This window comes from Arachis hypogaea, chromosome 13, assembly GCF_003086295.3.
Source record: "Arachis hypogaea cultivar Tifrunner chromosome 13, arahy.Tifrunner.gnm2.J5K5, whole genome shotgun sequence".
NCBI classification, from domain to species: domain Eukaryota; kingdom Viridiplantae; phylum Streptophyta; class Magnoliopsida; order Fabales; family Fabaceae; genus Arachis; species Arachis hypogaea.
This window is the reverse complement of record NC_092048.1, coordinates 111,709,919-111,730,527: the sequence shown is the minus strand read 5'-3', so window position 1 is coordinate 111,730,527 and position 20,609 is coordinate 111,709,919. Positions and strand designations below refer to the sequence as shown.

General features: G+C 37.2%; 1 protein-coding gene across 1 annotated transcript; it reads right to left on the bottom strand.

Moving 5' to 3' along the window:
• Positions 1 to 6,710: 6,710 nt before the first annotated feature.
• Positions 6,711 to 8,571, bottom strand: LOC112732696 (BTB/POZ domain-containing protein At5g41330). The gene has a single exon (XM_025781451.3). The coding sequence runs from the start codon at positions 8,243 to 8,245 to the stop codon at positions 6,833 to 6,835; it is 1,413 nt and encodes a 470-aa protein (XP_025637236.1). The 5' UTR covers positions 8,246 to 8,571; the 3' UTR covers positions 6,711 to 6,832.
• Between the last annotated feature and the right edge of the window lie 12,038 nt (positions 8,572 to 20,609).

Here is a 20,609-nt window from a genome sequence, read left to right as displayed (position 1 = left end):
CGAGTCATAGAAGTACTTGGAAAGGGCTACTACAGACTGTCCGAACTCGAAGGGCGAGAGCTCCCTAGGTCGTGGCACGCCTGCAACCTGAGAAGGTACTCTAGTTAGGGGGTGATAAATGATCTTAGGATAAGGCGCACTCTTTTTTCTGAAAAGGTTTTTTAATGAGGTGCCAAGCCAAAGAGCTACAAATTGCCCGACTTAGAGGGATAAAACTCCCACATGTATATATCTGCATTTTCTTTTGAATAAAATTTGTTTAGATCTTCTACAAATTCTCAAGACGCATTAATCTGAAATGCTCATTGTCCGATTATAAATCCACATATCGGCAGAAAGTGAAAACCAAATTCAATGCACGAACACGATAAAGACCAGCAAAGACAAAAACCAAATTCATCAAAAGGTCGACCAAACGGGGATTAAACCCAATTTCTACAAAATCGGCAAAGATGAAAACAGATTAATGCAAGAAGTTATCGAAAGTGATCCATAGAAAGGACTTGACGAGGTCTTAATAAAATGGATTGCTAAAAAATAACTTAAAGACTGGCTGACGTAAAGAAGTCGGATCAGTCACAAACCAAAGTTATAAAAAGTAAATCCCTGGAAAGAGGTCTGGCCAGCCCTATAAAAGAGGATTACTAAAGTAATTAGAAGGGCCCGACATGATGAAGTCGGTCCAAAACATAAAGTTATAAAAGTAATCCCTGAAAGAGACCGGAGCAAGGTCCAAAAAAGAGGATTACTAAAATAACTTAGAAGGGCCCGACATGATGAAGTCGGCCCAAAACATAAAGTTATAAAAGTAATCCCTGAAAGAGACCTGAGCAAGGTCCAAAAAAGAGGATTACTAAAATAACTTAGAAGGGCCCGACATGATGAAGTCGGCCCAAAATATAAAGTTATAAAAGTAATCCCTGAAAGAGACCTGAACAAGGTCCGAAAAAGAGGATTACTAAAATAACTTAGAAGGGCCCGACATGATGAAGTCGGCCCAAAACATAAAGTTATAAAAGTAATCCCTGAAAGAGACCGGAGCAAAGTCCAAAAAAGAGGATTACTAAAATAACTTAGAAGGGCCGGACATGATGAAGTCGGCCCAAAACATAAAGTTATAAAAGTAATCCCTGAAAGAGACCTGAGCAAGGTCCAAAAAAGAGGATTACTAAAATAACTTAGAAGGGCCCGACATGATAAAGTCGGCCCAAAACATAAAGTTATAAAAGTAATCCCTGAAAGAGACCTGAACAAGGTCCAAAAAAGAGGATTACTAAAATAACTTAGAAGGGCCCGACATGATGAAGTCGGCCCAAAACATAAAGTTATAAAAGTAATCCCTGAAAGAGACTTGAACAAGGTCCAAAAAAGAGGATTACTAAAATAACTTAGAAGGGCCCGACATGATGAAGTCGGCCCAAAACACAAAGTTATAAAAGTAACCCCTGAAAGAGACCTGCACAAGGTCCAAGAAAGAGGATTACTAAAAATAACTTAGAAGAAACCGACATGACGAAGTCGGCCTCCTAAAAACCTTAACGTTATAAAAGGAAATTCCTAACAGAGACCTGAACAAACAAAACGGATTACTAGAAATAACTTCAGGCCAAAGTGAGGAAGCCAACATACAAGGTGGATCCAAACATCCACAACCTCAAAGGAACCAAGCCACAAGTATGAAATACAAAGGCAATCCAAAGAGGTCGAACAACAAAGTTCCAACACTCCCAAAAAACCTAAAAAGATACCAAGACAGATGCAGACAGATATGTTACAAAAAACACAAGTTATAATAATAACAAACTCAAGAGGCTACCAAAATCAGCCCCAAGAGCTTGAGAAACCACTTTGTTTTTCAAAATAAAGTTGCTAAACAAGCAACTAAGAGAGTATCAAAAGTCAGAGCTACCAATTACAACATATAAAAGGTTCAAAGCCCACAAGCCGGGCTATCTACACAAATATCCAGATAATCATTGAGGATCTGAAGGCTTCTCAGCAGCATCAACACGGGGTAAAGGAGGGCAAGTCTGAAGAAGCACCGCATCCACGGTTTCATCATCCCGGTTCAAGATTTGACAATCAGGCTCTGACTCAGGATGACCAGCCTCAGATGAAGGAGCTAAAGAAGTAGGCACAACGGAAGCTTTGGAGGCAGGTACTAAAGGAGGGTTGACATCATCATCATCAGGGTTATCAGGGATAATCTTACCGTCCTTTACGACGTTATCCAAGCTTAAGAGAGTTAGGTCGAGCTCGGGTGCAAGAACCCGGACCTGCTCCTTCAGGTTCTCATAAGCAGTAGTTACACTACCTACAAGGTGACCCTGGAGCTCGGCGTAATCAACTCGGACAGACTCTAAATCATCCTTGAGACGCATCATCTCCCTATAAGTCGTGACATAACTCTCCGTGTGCTTCAACGCTGTGTCTTCAGCCAACTTCGCAGAAGCCGCCAAGGCAATAGAACTGGCCTTTTCACCCTCCAACTCTTTCTCCAACTTAGTCACCCTCACCTCAAGTTCCTCCTTCAAACCCTTCATTCGGTCGAACTCCAACTTAGCCCCTTCCATAAAAGCCTTTGTAGCATGAATGGGAAGATCTTGAGCAGTCTGATATAAAGCCGCCCCCATATATGCCATTTTTACGCTGCTCCGAGTAATAAAGTCCAAATGGCGAAGGAGAGAAACATCGTCAGTAGGAATGGTGCCATAAGGACCAATTTGCTGGTCCACAAACTCAACAGCATCAAAATCAGGGCCATCAAGGTTAAATGGCTCAGCGGTTTTTTTCTTTTTTGGTGGAGGAGCACCAGAGGTAACGACAGAAGCCTGTGGAGGATCAACCAAATAAACCCGAGGAGTAGGAATTATCCTCCTCGGTCCAGGAGAGCTCGGTACAGATGGCTTCGACTGAACCTGAGAAGACCCCTCCTCGGCCATCTTGGCCGAGATGTTCTGAACTGCAGTAGCTTTCCTCGCCTTCTTAAAGGCCTTCATAGATTCTTTATTTTTAATCATCTCTGCAAACAAACATCACAGCGAAAGACCAGGTTATGAATCAAAGAAGAGAAAAGAAATAAACTCGACAAAATAAGCAAAAAGACAAAAGAGAAATCAACCACTACCCAGCTCAGCTCGGAGAAGAGAGGGATTTCCTAGGAATTTCTTTGTATCAAGATAGGGAGGCTGCCCCCAGTTTTCTTCCAACATAGTCACAAAGGCTTTCTCAGCCTCATCTAACATCTCCCACGTATATTTAGACACCATTACATTCTTTTGCCATTCTAAAAGAAAAGTAGGCTCGTCATTTTCATCCAGAAAAAAGGGCCGAGCTCCCTCAACAGCTCGGACCCTGAAAAAGTAATTCTTAAAGTCACGAAAAGATTCATCAAACATGAAAAAAACCGTCTTCTCCTGGGAAGCTCGGAAAGAAACCCAGGCGGCCTTCTTCTTAACCACCCCAGGCTTTGTCAAAACAAAGAGATAAAAGAAGAGGGACTGCAAAGCAGGGATACCTAGTTCGTGACACAGCAATTGAAAGATTTTTATAAAACCCCAGGAGTTGGGGTGAAGCTGATATGGAGCTACGTTACAAGACCACAATAGGTTGGTCTCAAAGGGGGTAAAAGGAAGAGTAATATTCATTTGACTAAAAAAGAAGTCGTATGCATGGAAAAAGGGACGTTCTCCAACAACTCGGGTAGAAAAGCAAACCCTTTCTTCAGAGTTAGGGGATACAAGCTCATAATTCTTTTCATCACTACCATTACTACAAATCCTATGAAATTGCCTAAGCTGCTGACAAAATTCGGAGTCGACCAAAGAAACACACAGAAGAACCATAGAATCCACCCAATCGGCCATGCCCTCAGGGACTTGGGAAGATGTCTCAACAATATTTTTGCGAGAAGACATGAGGTCAACTAGTCCTACAGCAAGAAAGAAGAAAATAGATTACCAACCAAAAACACATCGGGCAAAAGTCAAAATCAACTCATAAGCAGAGCATGACTCAAGCATACAAGCAAGTAAAAGGAAAACCCCAAGATAAGGTCCAGGGGCATCCTTTAGAGGCAGTGACAGAGTAAGGACTCAAAAAAAATCTACGAGACTAACATCCCAACAAAATTCTCAGCAAAGAAAAGCCCTTTTTCAATCAAAAAGTAAACAACAAATACCAAACAGGAGGACATCAAAGACGCAACCTTTTTCAAAAGAATCAAACGAAGCCATTATTCCGGAAAGCTACAAAATCAAATAAAAAGGCAGTAAAACATGAAAAGCCCTAAAAAACCTCAATCATCAGGAGAAATGCCAGAAACACGCATCACAGCAACAATCGGGCATAACGACGCGAAAAAGTTCAAACTTTCCAGCATGCATTCAGACGAAAAATCAAAGCTTTACCAAAGAACCGAAGGCAAAGCGACGAAAGAAGTAAAGAAGCAGAAAGTAAAACCAACCTGGAAAAAGGAGAAAGCTTCAAAGAAGTTGAAGATGGAAGACAGAATCCGGAATCGCCTTTAAAAGAGAGCACCAACAATCGCCAAGCAACGTCGCTGGAAGAAATGCGAAAATGCAAAAACAGAAAGTGAGAAAGAAAAGGGGGAAGTTACAAGTAAAACAGAGAAGAGAAACCGTTTTTTGTGTGTAAAGTTCAAAATAAAAGAGCCAAGGGAAACGGGACATTAAAAATTAATTAATGAGGGTATTAAACCCTCGCACATTCCCAAGACCAGAGCGCTAATACCAAAGCGCGCGCTTAAGAAAACGTTCCGCATTCAAAAAGATTCTACAGAGAGGAAGTCGGATGCTCGAGTTCAGCTTCACCAGAGAAGGATCGAAGTCCCAAAACTAAGACTCGACCTCAAAAGAAAAACCGAGCTCGAGCAGGGGCACTGTTCATACCCTGGGTTGAACTGTCCGATCCGGGATGTTTAGCGACAAAGCGACCGACCTCTTCAGGTCAGACCATCCGACCTCTTCTCAAAGAGCTCGGCCAAATTGCCAGGAAAGCCCAATAAAGGGTCCAAATAGAGGAACACGACCCAAATCATAAGGTAGCCCAAGCCTATAGAGATAAGGGCGGTTCCCTTGAAGATAAGATGACCTCGCTCAAAGATAAGATAAGATAAAGATAACTAACTTATCTTATCTAAAAAAGGTCACTTCTCACCATTATAAATACACTGGAGCACCCAGGTATAACTCATACTCTGATTCTACTAAAAACCTGCTTAATACCCTTGCTAACTTAAGCATCGGAGTCCTTTGCAGGTACCACCACCCTCCGGTGACAGAGGATCAGCAGCATTACCAGTCGGACGCGACTGCTCTGGCCACCACCCACACGCCGGACACGTCATCGCCGATCAGTACAGAAAATCTCGTCCGAGATCGACCTACAGTTTCAGGTAACTCTCGGAACACATATTATATAAATATAGTTAATATTTTTATATTATATAACTATTTGTTACTTATGAATCTAAAAAAAATCTAAGTTTTAACCCCTATGCTATCTTGGAGGGTTATACTTTATATTAAATTTTTCAGCATCAAAAGTTTCGATAATGATTCTTTAGATGCTAATGTGTCAAATGATAATTTTTAATAAAATTTTAAAAATTGTTTGTTGTTCCGTTTTAAATTCATAAGTTTATAAAAACATAAATTTTCTTTGAATTTGAACTAAAACACATAAATTGGATTTCTATTCTTATTCGTTTTGATTTTTTTATATTTTATTTTAATTTAAATGGAAGTATTTCTTTATTGACATTTATGTTTTAAAATTAGTCAATAATCTGAATCAGAGCGTTCGATAGTAAATCTATTTGTATACAATATATACATGCTACAACATATACATGCTAAATCGATTGGATTCGATTTACTATTAAAAAGTGTAAATCTAATTTAATTGGTTCGATTTACATACATGCATGTAAACGGTTTTATTTTAAAATATTAGTGTAATATTAGAGATTATTTAATTTATTTATGTCATTTATCCTTAATTATTTGTATAAATTATATATTAAATATAAAAATATATACTACAAATAAATTAAATAAAATATATATTTATATACAAATAAATTATGATTAATTTAATAAATAATTTTTTTATGTATACAATATTTTTTAAGTAGATATTACCACTAATGTATCTTATATCTAAATGAAGTACTAACATAGTAACATGAGCCCATATATATTTAATTCAACTTCATCCGCTAGTCCAAGCAAATTACCTTATAAACCAATTTGAATTTAGTCGACTACTCAACTCAAATCTTTAAATATTTAAATTCATTGTGGATTAATTTTTTATATGCTGGATTAAGAGATTCTATGAAAAAAAAATACCTTATTCCAAGCAGCACCTAAATCTAAAAATTTATAAAATAGACTTTTCCTTTTCTTAGGAGATTTTGTATCATTGAATTTTTTTTTTTTTTCAATTTACTTTATTACATGTTGATTTTCTAATATTTTTCTTTGTAAAACAACTATACATTAGCTTAGCAACACAATCCTAGCCTCCTATGCTTCTTCAACAATCAAGGCATTAGGAGATCCCGCATCTTGTTATCGATGCATTTGGATTCATTTCTTTGATTTGTCACACTCACAAAGACAAATTTAACCATCCATGTGTTTGCCTTAAATTTCTAAAATTAAAATAAAATAAATCTGACCTCATTTCCGAGAAACAATTAAAACAAAAAATGTACAAAGGAGTGTTCATTTACATTTACAAGTTACTTGGTAGCATTCTCTGAACTATCCCAAACAAATTAATTTAAGGAATGAAATGAAGGAATTCAAAGCTCCCTAGACGAACTCTGCCAAACTTCAACAAAGTGTTGGTCTCTCTTAGTGAGGAACATCCTGCTACCACCGAAGGCTAAATTGGTAATTTTAGCACCACCCATATCCTGGACCCTACCCATGAGGTTCTTCTTGAAAATCCTCCCTCCCTCAACGGACACACTCTCACCAACCTTCTTGTTCCCCATAACCACCTCCGACCAAAGCTCCACGTCACCACCTTTGGTGCAGAACACTTGGTTCCCCTGCGTCTCCACCTTGCACCCAATCCCTTCCTTCTTCCCATTCGTCACTTTCCTCTTATCACCGAGACACACCCACGTGTTGCTCGTGTTTCCTCCACTGCTCAAATTTCGCAGATCAATGTAGAAGGCCTCGCCGGAGTTCACCCCGACCTTGAAGATCACTGATAAGGGATCAGAAACTGCCACGTCTGCGAAGCAATCCACCTTCTCCGGCAGCTCCCACACCACGTTCCCTGACCGCACGTCCCACAGCCTCACGTTCCCGGAGACGCCCGAGGGGCCGCTGTGGGACCCGGACGCCATCAGGAGGTTGTATCCTTCCACCCACTGTAGCTTCGTCGCCGGGATCGCCGAGTCGATATCGGCGCCGTAGATCTCGTTGTGGCCGATCTCAGTGACGGGTTTCAGGCTCTGAAGATCGTAGACAACGATGGTGTTCGAGTTCCGGCGAGAAGACTCGAAGCTGACGAAGAGTTCCTCCCGCGAGGAACCAATGGCCTGAACGGTTGAACCCGATCTCGTCACGTTTTCCCAAGTTAGGGTTTCTCTTACGTGTCCCTTATTGAGGTCGAGGATCTGCAAGCCGGAAAAATCGGTGGCGCCGGCGGCGGCTAACGATGGAGATAGCGCCAATAGGGAGTCCACGGCTGTGAAGTGGGTGAGGATGGTAGATTTTCGGCGGAGGGACCAGTCAAAGGTGGTGATCTTGGAACCGTGGGCCACGTGGACGGAACCGTAGCGGGTGGTGGCGATAGTGGAAGGGGAATCCCTTCCGTTCAAGGGCAGTAAGAGCGATTTGTGGAGGTTGAAGGGCTCGAAATTGGAGGGGCTTGAGAGAGAATTAACGAGGAGATTCTCGATGCCATAAAATTGGGATTCCAAGATTAGGTCTTGGAGATCGAATGATTTGGCCTTGGAAGGGAGGTTGCCGGTGCGGAGGAGAGAGAGGAGGAGAGAGAAGATTTCGGGGTCTCTGTCGACAAAGGGTGCGTAGTACGGTGATGATGCTTCGGCGATTTTTGAGAAGAAGGTTTTGGGACCTGCTGAAGTTAGCGTCTGCTTCGTCGTTTGGAAGAGCTGCCCACCAACGTCGATGGTTACTATGTTGGGTTGCCATTTAAGCACACCTCCATCTGCTTCAGAACTTACAAACGGTGGCATTTTCTTCTTTTATTTTTTTGTTTTCTTGGGGTGTTTGGTTTTGTGCAGCCTTGTTGTGTTTTTTTGAAATGCGATGAGAGAAAGCAGTGATAGAGGATTCAGAGTTGAGACTTGGTATTTGGTGAATGGTGAGAGAGGAGTCGGGCTGTTACTTTTATATTAGCAGTTGTTGAACTTTCTGTCATGTTTCTAGTATGAATTCGTTGCCAAAGGAGTAGGATCTTGAAATTCTAGAAGGTCTAATCTGGATCAAAGTCAAACTTACTTGGTCCCATTCTTTTAGTAATAATAATAATAATATAAAAAATAAAACAAGAAAAAATATTGAAGCATCTTAGCTTTCAGTTTTAGATATATGACTAGCTAATATTTAATTAATCGGAAAAAAAATTATGGTGTTAATAGCCGCCCGAAATGGACCATTTATTTTTGTAGGAGAAAAACAAGGCTGGCTGGCTATCTTTTGTCGAGCAATGCGGCGGGGATCCTCCTGTTGTCCTTCCCCTGCGCTATTTTCCCACGTTTCATTTTCACATTTTACGAAAACCATAATAAGGTTTGACATTCAAATATGGTGTCTAAAATTTTTTTATTCATAAAAAGATATTAAAAAAAATAAAATTTACTTTATAATTATAAAAAATTAAAAATAGCTAAACATTAATTTATATTGATTTTTATTAAAAAATTATATTAAATTTCTAATCAATTTCTCAAAACAAAATCACATTTTTTTTAGAAATCACCGTCTATCTTTTTTTTTCATAATTGTTCAATCTTTTTTATTTGGTATTTAATATGATTTTTTTTATAATTGTTCAATCTTCTTTATCTGATATTCAATATGAGTTGTAACTAAATTTTATTGTATTTTATTCTTAATTTAGAACACAAGTATATAAAAAAATATTTTAAAGAAAGGTCTTTAAGTCATAATGCTAAAAATTGAAAAAAAATTAAGATACTAAGAAGGAAACAAAAATAACAGTGAGCGAAACAAGAACAAAAAGATATGACGGTCTTTATCAATTTTTGGGTATGAAATATGGGGGAAAGGTATATATATAAGATCGAAAAGAATCGAGAAAGAAAAACGATATATTTGGATACAACTGTTTATCATGGTCCTTAACCCTAACTACGTGACTCCTTCTACTAAGCCACTCCCGCAACCAAGAAGTTGTTCGACTACTTCATTAGAGTGGACTCCTCCACTACCTCCGTCTGCTCAGCAGTCCACTATTTCGACGACGTTGCCTCTAGCAACAGACATTGCAATGCCGAAATCCTCTCACGGATCCCAGCCAAATGCCGCTCCACCACCTCCCATCGTACGGATAACGATTTTGCTTGATGGTTTAATAGCGTGAGTACTATTTTAAGTCTTTAATATGCATATTATTTTAGTTAGTTAGTTTAGTTTAGTTACACTCAATCTTATAGTTTTAGTGGATTTAAGTTGTTAAGATATGTTCGATTTAGGTTAGTATGTTTGAATTGTTAAAAGTGTTTGAGAATTCTTGATTATTGATGAATGTTGTTGCTTAAGTCATATAATTTCATACTGGTTTGTTTGTGAATTGTTGATGGATAGATTTTGTTGCACATTCTAGTTATAGATGAATCTTTAACAAAATTTCTAAAAAATCTAAATATAATTGAAGTTTATAGATTATGTCAAATAATTTTTTAGTAAACTACTAATATTAAGTTTTGAATTGATAGGTTTGCGCAAAATAACAATGCATATACACAGGAGTGTACTAATGTCATCAAGCTAATGTACGACCACCTGTGACTGAGCTACAAGAAGATTCTTACTAAGATTAGAGAGCGGTTGTTTTAGAAGTGGGTGGTCAAAACTCTACATATTCAAATCTTAATTTATATCTTCTAAATTGTTTAATCAAGTATTTAATTTCGATGGACTATTTGGTGAATGTTCTTTGTGTAGGAGAAATTTATATGGAACAAGACTCACGATACCATGATCAGAAAGATCTTCAATCATCAGATGGCAAGGCAGCTGCAGTAAATGATGGGGGACATATATGAGCGGCGCAACTACCTCACTATTTGGCTTCGTCCGGACCCTAAGAAGACACTGTATGTCTATTGGAAGACTAATGAGGGGTTCAAGTATTGCCGTCTCACGAACAGAACTAACAGGGCATCGGCCAGGTCGTCGAAATATATTGGTGGGTTAGCGACTTTTATGAAGACAAAGACCAGGCTGGTATGTAACTTGTTTCAATTTGTTATTAAGTTCGTTTTGTTTTTGAAATATAATGTCATTATTACTTGATTTAACATGTTATTTCAATCTATGTAGTCCAAGCTGTTGAGTCGTGATGCAACAATGACAGAGACCTTCAAGTACACTCACACCTTAGAGGAGAATAAGAAGAGATTTGCTAATCAGTGATCTGCGGATCATTATGTGAGTAAACATCATGGGTATAAAGTTTTTAATTAACTGCAGTCCTAATCATAACATGTATTACAATTTCGCTGTAGGTGAAGCCGATCCTGACACGGTTTGGCGTGAGACCACATATGAGCCATATAAGAATCGCGTCTTCGAGTTGGGATCGTTTTTCACTGACAACCAACGCACTTTCACACTGAGACATTCATCTTCCTCTACCACCAGCCGGCCCGTCGATCCCGCGGACGGCATCTATTTGAGGGAGCAAGTGTTGGAGCTCACCTAGAGCCTTCACCAACAGGCTCAGCAGCTACAGCAATTTAAGGAGAAATATCACGAGATCCTCACATGCGTCTCAGACACATATTCTCTCGGGTTGGAGTAGAGGTGGGAGCTGGAACGACTTCAGCGGATGGAGCAATAGATGGCAGTATACCAAGATTAGATGCAGGCCAGTAACAGCGGCACTACTGGTGGCATCAGCGCTGCTACATGGGCACCAACATTACCGCATAGTTTGCTGCCTCAGCAGGACCAGGGGGATGACGATGACAACAATGACTATCAGGATCTTTAGTTATTAGAGTTTTGTTGTAGACTATTTCATTATATATTTTATTTTTTTTACTTTTAATTTTTTTGTAAACTTGATATCTAATTTACCATATTTAGTTTCTATTATTTAGAATTTGACTACTAATTGTGTAAAAAAATAAATTTAAATAAAAAATTAACAACCTATTGTGTAAAAAAATAAAAAAAATTGAATTTACCGGGAATAAAATCCGCTGGTAATTAGGTGGGAAAGAAAATAGTGGAGCACCAAAATTACCGGGGGATTAAATAAAGAATCTGTACAGAATCCGACGGTATCTACTGGCGGATTGAAAAATTCAACGATAATTTGTTACCGACGAAGGTTATACCGTCGGATTAATTCTGACGAAAAATTTGCAAATAAATCTAACAATACTCAACATTTTTCTTGTTGTATTTTTAATGAGATCCTAGTGTTCAAGAGAATGCCATATGAGTGGAAGAAAAACACTTTAGTCTCTATTTACAAGAATAAGAAGATATATAAAATTATAGAAACTATGTAGGGATCAAGCCAACGAGTCATACAATAATGTTATAGGAGAGAGTGATAGGATAGAGGTTTAGATAGAAGACATAGGTCTTCAAAGAACCATTTTGGCTTTATGTTAGGCAGATCTACCACCGAAACTATATACATATTGAGGAGGATGACAGAGAGATATTAAAGTAACAAAAAGATCTACACATGGTATTTATTGATTTGGAAAAAAGTATATAATAGAGTACCAAGAGAGGTTCTATGAAGGTCTTGGAAAAGAAAAGGATAAAGATTACATATATTCGTGAAATTAAGAATATGTATGACGGGATTACAACTAGCGTGAAGACTCAAGGTAGTGTGATAGAGGAGTTTTTTATTGGTGTCAAATTGCACCAATGATCATTGGTGTCAAATTGCACCAATGGCGCCAACAACTTGGTACGCACAATTGTAATCTCAACTCCTTGTTACAACTCCGCACAACTAACCAGCAAGTGCACTGGGTCGTCCAAGTAATAAACCTTACGTGAGTAAGGGTCGATCCCACGGAGATTGTCGGCTTGAAGCAAGCTATGGTTATCTTGTAAATCTCAGTCAGGCGGATTCAAATGGTTATGGAGAATTGATAATTAAAAGATAAATAAAACATAAAATAGGATAGAGATACTTATGTAATTCATTGGTGAGAATTTCAGATAAGCGTATGAAGATGCTTTGTTCCTCCTAAACTTCTGCTTTCCTATTGCCTTCTTCCAATCATTCATAATCCTTTCCAGGGCAAGCTTATGTTGGGTTTCACCATTGTCAATGGCTACCTCCCGTCCTCTCAGTGAAAATGGTCCAAATGCACTGTCACCGCACGGCTAATCATCTATCGGTTCTCGATCATGTTGGAATAGGATCCATTGATCCTTTTGCGTCTGTCACTACGCCCAACACTCGCGAGTTTGAAGCTCGTCACAGTCATCCCTTCCCGGATCCTACTCGGAATACCACAGACAAGGTTTAGACTTTCCGGATCTCAGAAATGCTGCCAATAATTCTAGCCTATACCACGAAGACTCTGATCTCATAGAATGGAAGGCTCGGTTGTCAGGCGAGGCAACCATGCGTCATGAACCAGGAGGCTAAGAGATACGCACTCAAGCTATTGCTAGTAGAACGGAAGTGGTTGTCAGGCACACGTTCATAGGTGAGAATGATGATGAGTGTCACGGATCATCACATTCATCAAGTTGAAGAACGAGTGTATATCTTAGAGAAGAAGTAGGCGTGAATTGAATAGAAAACAGTAGTACTTTGCATTAATTCATGAGGAACAGCAGAGCTCTACACCTTAATCTATGGTGTGTAAAAACTCCACCGTTGAAAATACAAAAGTGATAATGGTGATCATTGGCTTCGGCCCCAGAGAGGGAACCAGAAGAGCCAAGATAAAAATACAATAGCAAAAGGTCCTATTTATAGAGAACTAGTAGCCTAGGGTTTACAGAAATAAGTAATTAATGCAGAAATCTTCTTCCGGGCCCACTTGGTGTGTGCTTGGGTTGAGCATTGAAGCTTTCACATGTAGAGACTTTTCTTGGAGTTAAACGCCAGCTTTTGTGCCAGTTTGAGCGTTTAACTCCAGCTTTTCTGCCAGTTCTGGCGTTTTGACGCCAGAATTTTTATGCTGACTTGGAACACCGGTTTGGGCCATCAAATCTCGGGCAAAGTATGGACTATTATATATTGCTGGAAAGCCCAGGATGTCTACTTTCCAACGCAAATGAGAGCGCGCCAATTGGGCTTCTGTAGCTCCAGAAAATCCGCTTCGAGTGCACGGAGGTCAGAATCCAACAGCATCTGCAATCCTTTTTGAGCCTCTGAATCAGATTTTTGCTCAGGTCCCTCAATTTCAGCAAAAAAATACCTGAAATCACAGAAAAATACACAAACTCATAGTAAAGTCCAGAAATGTGATTTTTATTTAAAAACTAATAAAAATATAATAAAAACTAACTAACACATACTAAAAACAATGCCAAAAAGCGTATAAATTATCCGCTCATCAATCATCTCTAAGCTTATATATCTTCACATTGATTTTGGAAGTGCTTACTAAGCATATCTAGAAACCAATATCATAGTGTTTTCTTTTTGTGATGATATCATCTTTATAGAAGAAACAATAAAAAATTTAAATTAGAAGTTAGAGGTGTGGAGATGAGCTTTAAAAGGGTATGATTTGTGCATAAGTCACAGTAAAACAGTATATATGAAATGTAAGTTTGGTAATCGAAGGAGAAACAATAATACAAAAGTAAAAATTAGAGAAACTATATTGCTGCAAGTAAAATGTTTTAAGTATTTTGGGTATATCATACATGATAATAAAAAAAATTGAGGAGGATGCAAAATATTGGATACAAGTGGGCTAGTTAAATTAGTAGAGTATGTCTGGTTTTATACGCGATAAAAATGATAACTAAAACTTAAAGAAAAATTTTATCACATTGACATTAGACTGTCTATGTTATATGGAACATAGTGATGAGCAGCAAAGGATGAATATGAACTTAAGTTAAATGCGATAGAGATGAGGATATTGAGATGGATAAACGACTACACAATGGATAAAATAAGAAATGACGATATAAGATAGAAAGTTAGAATAACACTAATTATAGAAAAGATGGTAGAATCTCGTCTTAGGTGATTTGGGCATGTAGGAAGAAGATCAACAGAGCATCCGATTAAAAGGGTGGATGAGACGAAAGATAGACAAGCAGCGAATGGTAGAGGAAAACCTAAAAAAATCATACATGAAGTGGCCAAAGGAGATTTACGTGTCAATAGTCGACCCACCTAGTAAAATATGACTTTGTTATTGCTATTGTTGTTATTTGTATTATCGACTTAATGATCAAAGGGTCATAACATTAATGTCATTCATTAACCTAATATTTATATGAGAAAATCTTTACATACAAGTGTTTTGCGATTACAAGCTTTACAAGACTAAAGAGAACGAAACCCACTAAACGCGCTGCTTATGTTACGTGCCTCTTTAACAGACTTTCAAATCAATTCAAATCAATTAACACGCAAATATATAACTTCCATTTTTTAAAAGATTTCGTTTTCTTTTTCAAGTTTCTTGCCAAATTTGTTAGATCTCCTTCGTGCGTTCTCTCTTTGCCTTTTCATTCGTTGTTTTACCTGCATTTTCTCTTTCTATATTCTTGCTTCGTTTTTTTTTTTGATTTTCATGGTTTCTGAAATCAAGCTTTGAAATCATTTTGAAGATAATGGAACTTCAAAAATACACCCAAATAATTATAGAAATACACCCAAACGATTACAGAAATACACCCAAACGGTTACAGAAAGGATTACAGAAATACACCCAAAACATGGGAGAGACAGTATATTTCTTCTTGAAATCTTTTAATGTTTTACTGGTTAAGGATGAGGCACATGGCAGAGACAATCTAGAAAAAAAAACTTAGAAGAACAGTAAAATAGTACCTTGAATAATGTTTCTTCGTTTTTCGGGTGATTTTTTATGGAGATTTGTATATTTTCTTCTTGATTTCTTCTACTCTTCGCGAGGAGTTGAAACGTTTCTGTAGAATCGTAGTTTGTTTCAAATGTCGCTTGAATCTTGACGGTTTGCGTTTTGATTGAGGAAGAAGAGGAAGGGTGAACATGTTGTGGAAGGGTGATTAAGGCCCGTGCATTGGACGCTCGATTCTAAAAGAGTGGTGCGCATTTTTTTCTTGGATTTGGACCAACTTATATAGCTTGTAAGCCAAAAAGACTTGTATGTGTAGCAGGCCTGTATTTATATAATGTATTTTTTACCTCTTAACAACAAAGAGAAATCCATCAAACTCTACAAACTATATATATCTCACATCTCATGTTTTTGTGATTTTATTTTTAACATTCTATATTTATAAAATTATTATACCTTTCAAATACTTACTGACTTGACAAGTGTATCTTTCACAAGTACACCATAACTATTAACGAGTTGACTCTTACCACAATCATCAAACAACTTACAGCAAAAAATTCTCTAAATAAGTTATAGTTCGAAGTCACTACATTACTTTAGCAACATGCTATATGAGAAAAATTTCGGACAACAAACCACATCCTCGATGAGCTATGCATTGAAAAAATGTTTCCGATGTCGGAACAACTCTATTTCCGGTTTTGTATTATCAATCACGCTAATATCACTTGATATTTCATTACCTGCCTCTTTTACTCCTCCTTCTCAATCAACCTTTTCCCTCTTTTCCACCATCTCTCTTCCGTCCAAACAAATCGCCTTTGCTCCTTATTTAATATGACTTTTTGTGTGGCCCTTCCTAGGGATGGCAAGCAGGGAAGCCCGTCCCACCCCGCCCCGCCAGAAGCCCGATCTTTGGCGGACTGGCCCGCCCCGCTTCGTCTAGTGAGGCGGTCCCAAAATCCCAGCCCGCCCCGCCTAACGGCGGGCTGGCGGGCTAAACCCGCCAAATATCCTCTTTTTTATTTTTAACTATTAAATAATATATATAAAGGCATAAAAAAATCTTTTCTGTTTTTTACTTTTAACTATTATAATTTCTAAAAGTATAAACAAATTATAATTTTTATATTCAGAAACATTAAAGTCTTGTAATTATAAATATCTAATAAAACATAATTATAAACCAAGTTTTCATCCAAAACATATTTATAAATATTGTTCCCAAAGCAAAATAAACATAATCCAAAACATAATTATAAATATTGTCTCTAAAACAAAATAAACATAATCCAAAACACTCAATTTTCATCTTCATTCTCTTGTAAGTTGGGTTGGGGAAAGTTAGGTTTTGGTAAAAAAAATTGTAAAAATACCCCATACTAAAAAAAATACTAAGCCCGGCGGGAAAGCCCGTCCCGCCCCGCCAAAGCCCATCAAAGCCCGCAGTTTAAGTGGTGCAGGTTAGGCAGACTTTTGCTATTTGGCGGTCTCAATTTTTCAGCCCAGCTCACTTTTTTTGGCGGATTACGCGAGCCGACCCAACGGATTTAGACCCGTTTGCCACCCCGAGCCGTTCCCACAATAGATTCATCTTGGATGACTATATATTGGGTAGCTTAAATTTTCTGTTCTTCTCTATGTTATTGTGTTTTAACATAACCTACCTAATTTGTAATTAGGCATCTTGTGTGAATACTTTTTAAGAGTATAATAATAAAAATTTTTAAATTTTTGATGAATTTAATATAAAAAAAAATTATGTTTTCAATAATTTTTAATAAAATATTTTTTATGGTGTTTCTAAATGTGTCCTTAGCACACGTGTTTGTAAAATTCATTTGTTTTTTTAATCTAATTGTTTTATAATAAAATGTGTTAAGTATTTATTTGTCTAGTATGAATATTAAAACAAAATAAAAAAATAACACTCTTCATCGTCTCATCTGCAAAATTAAAATAACGTATTCTTTAGTCATCTTGACCAAAATACCATTTAATTATTATTATTATTATTATTATTATTATTATTATTATTATTATTATTTGGTTAATTCAAATATATTTATTATTAATATAATAAATTTTATTTATTTTTAATATTTATCATTAATTATGAAATATATTAAAGATTTAAAATTAAATATTTTTATAATAAATTATAATATTTGTTATTAGAGTAAAGTATTGTTTTTGTTCCTAACGTTTGGAGTAAGTTCTATTTGTGTTCCTAACATTTAAATCGTCTTATTTGTATCCTTAACGTTTATAAAAGTGATTCAATGTTATTCTACTATGAATTTTACTAACAAATCAGATTATATTTTTTAATTATTCTCACTTGAATGCATTCATTCTCAATTAGGTCTCACTTGGATGTGTTCGGTTTTAATATTATACCCACTATTTGTGTTTAGATTCAATTATGTCCCAGAAAAGTGAATTATGTAAATGTTGTAGGAATTAGTTTCAACATTAGATGAGCTATTTTTCGGAGTAGATCATCGATTCTATCTCAGACATTTGTATTCTAACTTCAAGAAGAGATTTTTAAAACTCAAACTAAAGCGCTAATGATGTGTAATTGACGGCAGGATAACATTGAATCACTTTTACAAACGTTAGAGATACAAATAGGACGATTTAAACGTTAGGGACACAAATAGGATTTACCCCAAATGTTGGGGACAAAAACGATACTTTACTCTTTATTATTATTGTTAATATTATTTGAATCAACTAAATAATTGTTACTAATTTATATATACAATTATAATGTTTATTAAAAGATATTTTGATCAAGTGGAGTAAAGAATATCCATGTTATTTTAGATGAGTGTGTATACTTTATAGATAGAAAAAAAAGAATTATTTAGACATCTCTCAAAAAAAATGTCATTTTGACTAATAATTTTAATGAAAATCACAAAGGATGAATATGTTGACAAAAGTAATTCTTGAGACATCTAGAAAAGTAAAAATTAACTGAAAATTAAAATATCAAATTTAAAATTTATTAAGAACTAATTTAAATATTTACTCATTATTTTAATAACAACTAAAGACAGAGAGAACAGTTACCAGATATTTTTTTTTTATATCATACTAACTGAATATACATCTTATTCAAAGTTCAGACCAATGAAACCATAAACATTTCAGATAGAACCAAAGAAAGGATCACGTGTGATCCGACGCTTCTATTTGCAACTCCCTTGTTGACTAGGGCTATACGGTTTCTTTCTTATGTCAAGACTCCATGAGCCAAAGAACAATTACCAGATTTTAATATTGAATGAGGATTTGACAACTTTAAAGACAAAAATTGTGATGGTCAATCGTGCACGTATGTGGTTGAATTGTTGAAATGTTGGAAACATGTTAAGAACCTTCCTTTTTTTTTTTTTTTTGTGGTCATAATAGAATCCTCTCTGTTTAGTCAACTAAGAGGTATAGACTTGACCAGAATTGCTGAACTAGGCCCTTTGTATCTCATGCCAGGCTAGTATTTTAGATCTGAGGTTAGTCCAGTATCTTTTGGCCCAACCCATCCGCGTAAGCAGCACTACTCTTGTATCGTTCTTGTCTCCGACCAAAAAGGCAAAAACATATATAGTGCGTTTTAAAACAGAAATTTTGATAAGGATAAAAAGATGGTACGGTAGCATTGTCTCGCTCTGTTCAGGGAGCACTTCTTCTCTCATAAGGAGAGTTTTGTGAGAACTTCGGGTTCTTCTCCAAAAAAAAAAAAGAATTTATTTTTAGCCTTGAATCAACCAGCAGATCTTCTTTCTCACATAATATTTACCCCTTTTGAACGGTCAAAACCACCTGAACCTAAAACACACAACATTTAATCTTCAATATCTCTCATCATGAACAACATTGAAGAAAAAGTCATAAAGCTTAATAAGCTTGGAGAGCTGGGGTATAAAAAAGACTGCTTAAATGTAGTGGGCAAGGTAATAAGTGACAAGGAGATAAAGTTCAAAACATACAAAAATGCTTTGCTAGGAATGTGAGGAAACCCTCAAGGAGTGGCAATTACAGACATTGGATGGAAGAAGATACTATTCAGCTTCAAAGACAGGAAGAAAGAGCTGCAAATCATGCAGAATGGACCATGGAGTGTCAAAGGAAATATGGTTAATCTTCAATTATGGAGGGAGGGCGAGTCAGTTTTTGAAGTTGACCATGATTACATGGAATTCTGGATTTAAGTGCATGGCATTCCATATGACTTCATGGAGAAAGAAACAGGTATTCTCATCGGAGAAATGTTAGGAGTTTTGGTCGAAGCGGAAGAACCAAAAACGGATGGAGTCCTGAGGAGAACTTATCTGAGAATCAGGGTGAGTATTAACATTACTAAGGCTTTACCTACAGGATTCTGGTTAGATAGAGAGAATCTGCCACCTTTGTGGGTTTTTTTCAAGTATGAGAGGCTGCCGGACAGCTATTGCTTCAACTGTGGTATACTAGGGTATGAGAAGAAAACATGCAAGAATCTGACAGCCATGGCATGCTGGGATCCAACTAAGAAGAAATATGCACCGGGACTGGGAGTAAGCCAGGGTCGATCAGGTCCAACCATGGGAGGAGGCACCTCAGAACAAGGAGGATGGAGGCAGGATGGGGAAGAGCAAGCGCGTGAACAAAGGAACCCTGAGAGAGAGAGAGAGTAGCGAAGAACGAAGCTCTTAGGAGAGTAGGTTTATGGCACAGAGAGTCTCACAGCAGAAAATCCGGGAGGAAAGTGTATGGAAAAATCAAATGAGGAGAGAAGAAGAAATGGCAGACGCAGAAGAGTAGGTAGAAGAAGTACCTAGAATCCTTGATTTTCAGGAAGAGGGGGATACGCAACAAGACCTAGGTGCAGCCTATAAAATCAGCAATCTAATTAAAGAGATAAGAGAGAGGAAGAATGAATGGGCCAACATCCAAAAGGCCCAAAAGGAAGTAAGGAGGAATGAGGCTAAGGAATCAGATGGAAATGGACAAACAAGGGAGATTGGGCCCAAAACAGGGGCCTTATACCAGCAAGCAAGGAAAGGTGAAGGATCTGGGCTGAATAAATATACAACTGAAGGGAAAGAAGTGAACAGCTATAAAATAGGAGAGTGGCAAATGGGCCTTGGAAATAAAGAAAAAGAAACCGTTGGCCAAGAATTAAAAAGGCTTATGTTAGCAAGGAAGTGGAACAAACAAGCGTGTGAAACCAGAATAGAAGAAAAAGAAAACCAAGAACTAATGAAGGGGGAAAAAGAGAAGAATGCTTTAAGAAGTCCAGCCGAGGAAGCACAGAAGACAAAACAGAAAGGTGTGGATCAACAAGTCAAGCCAGGGGAGAATA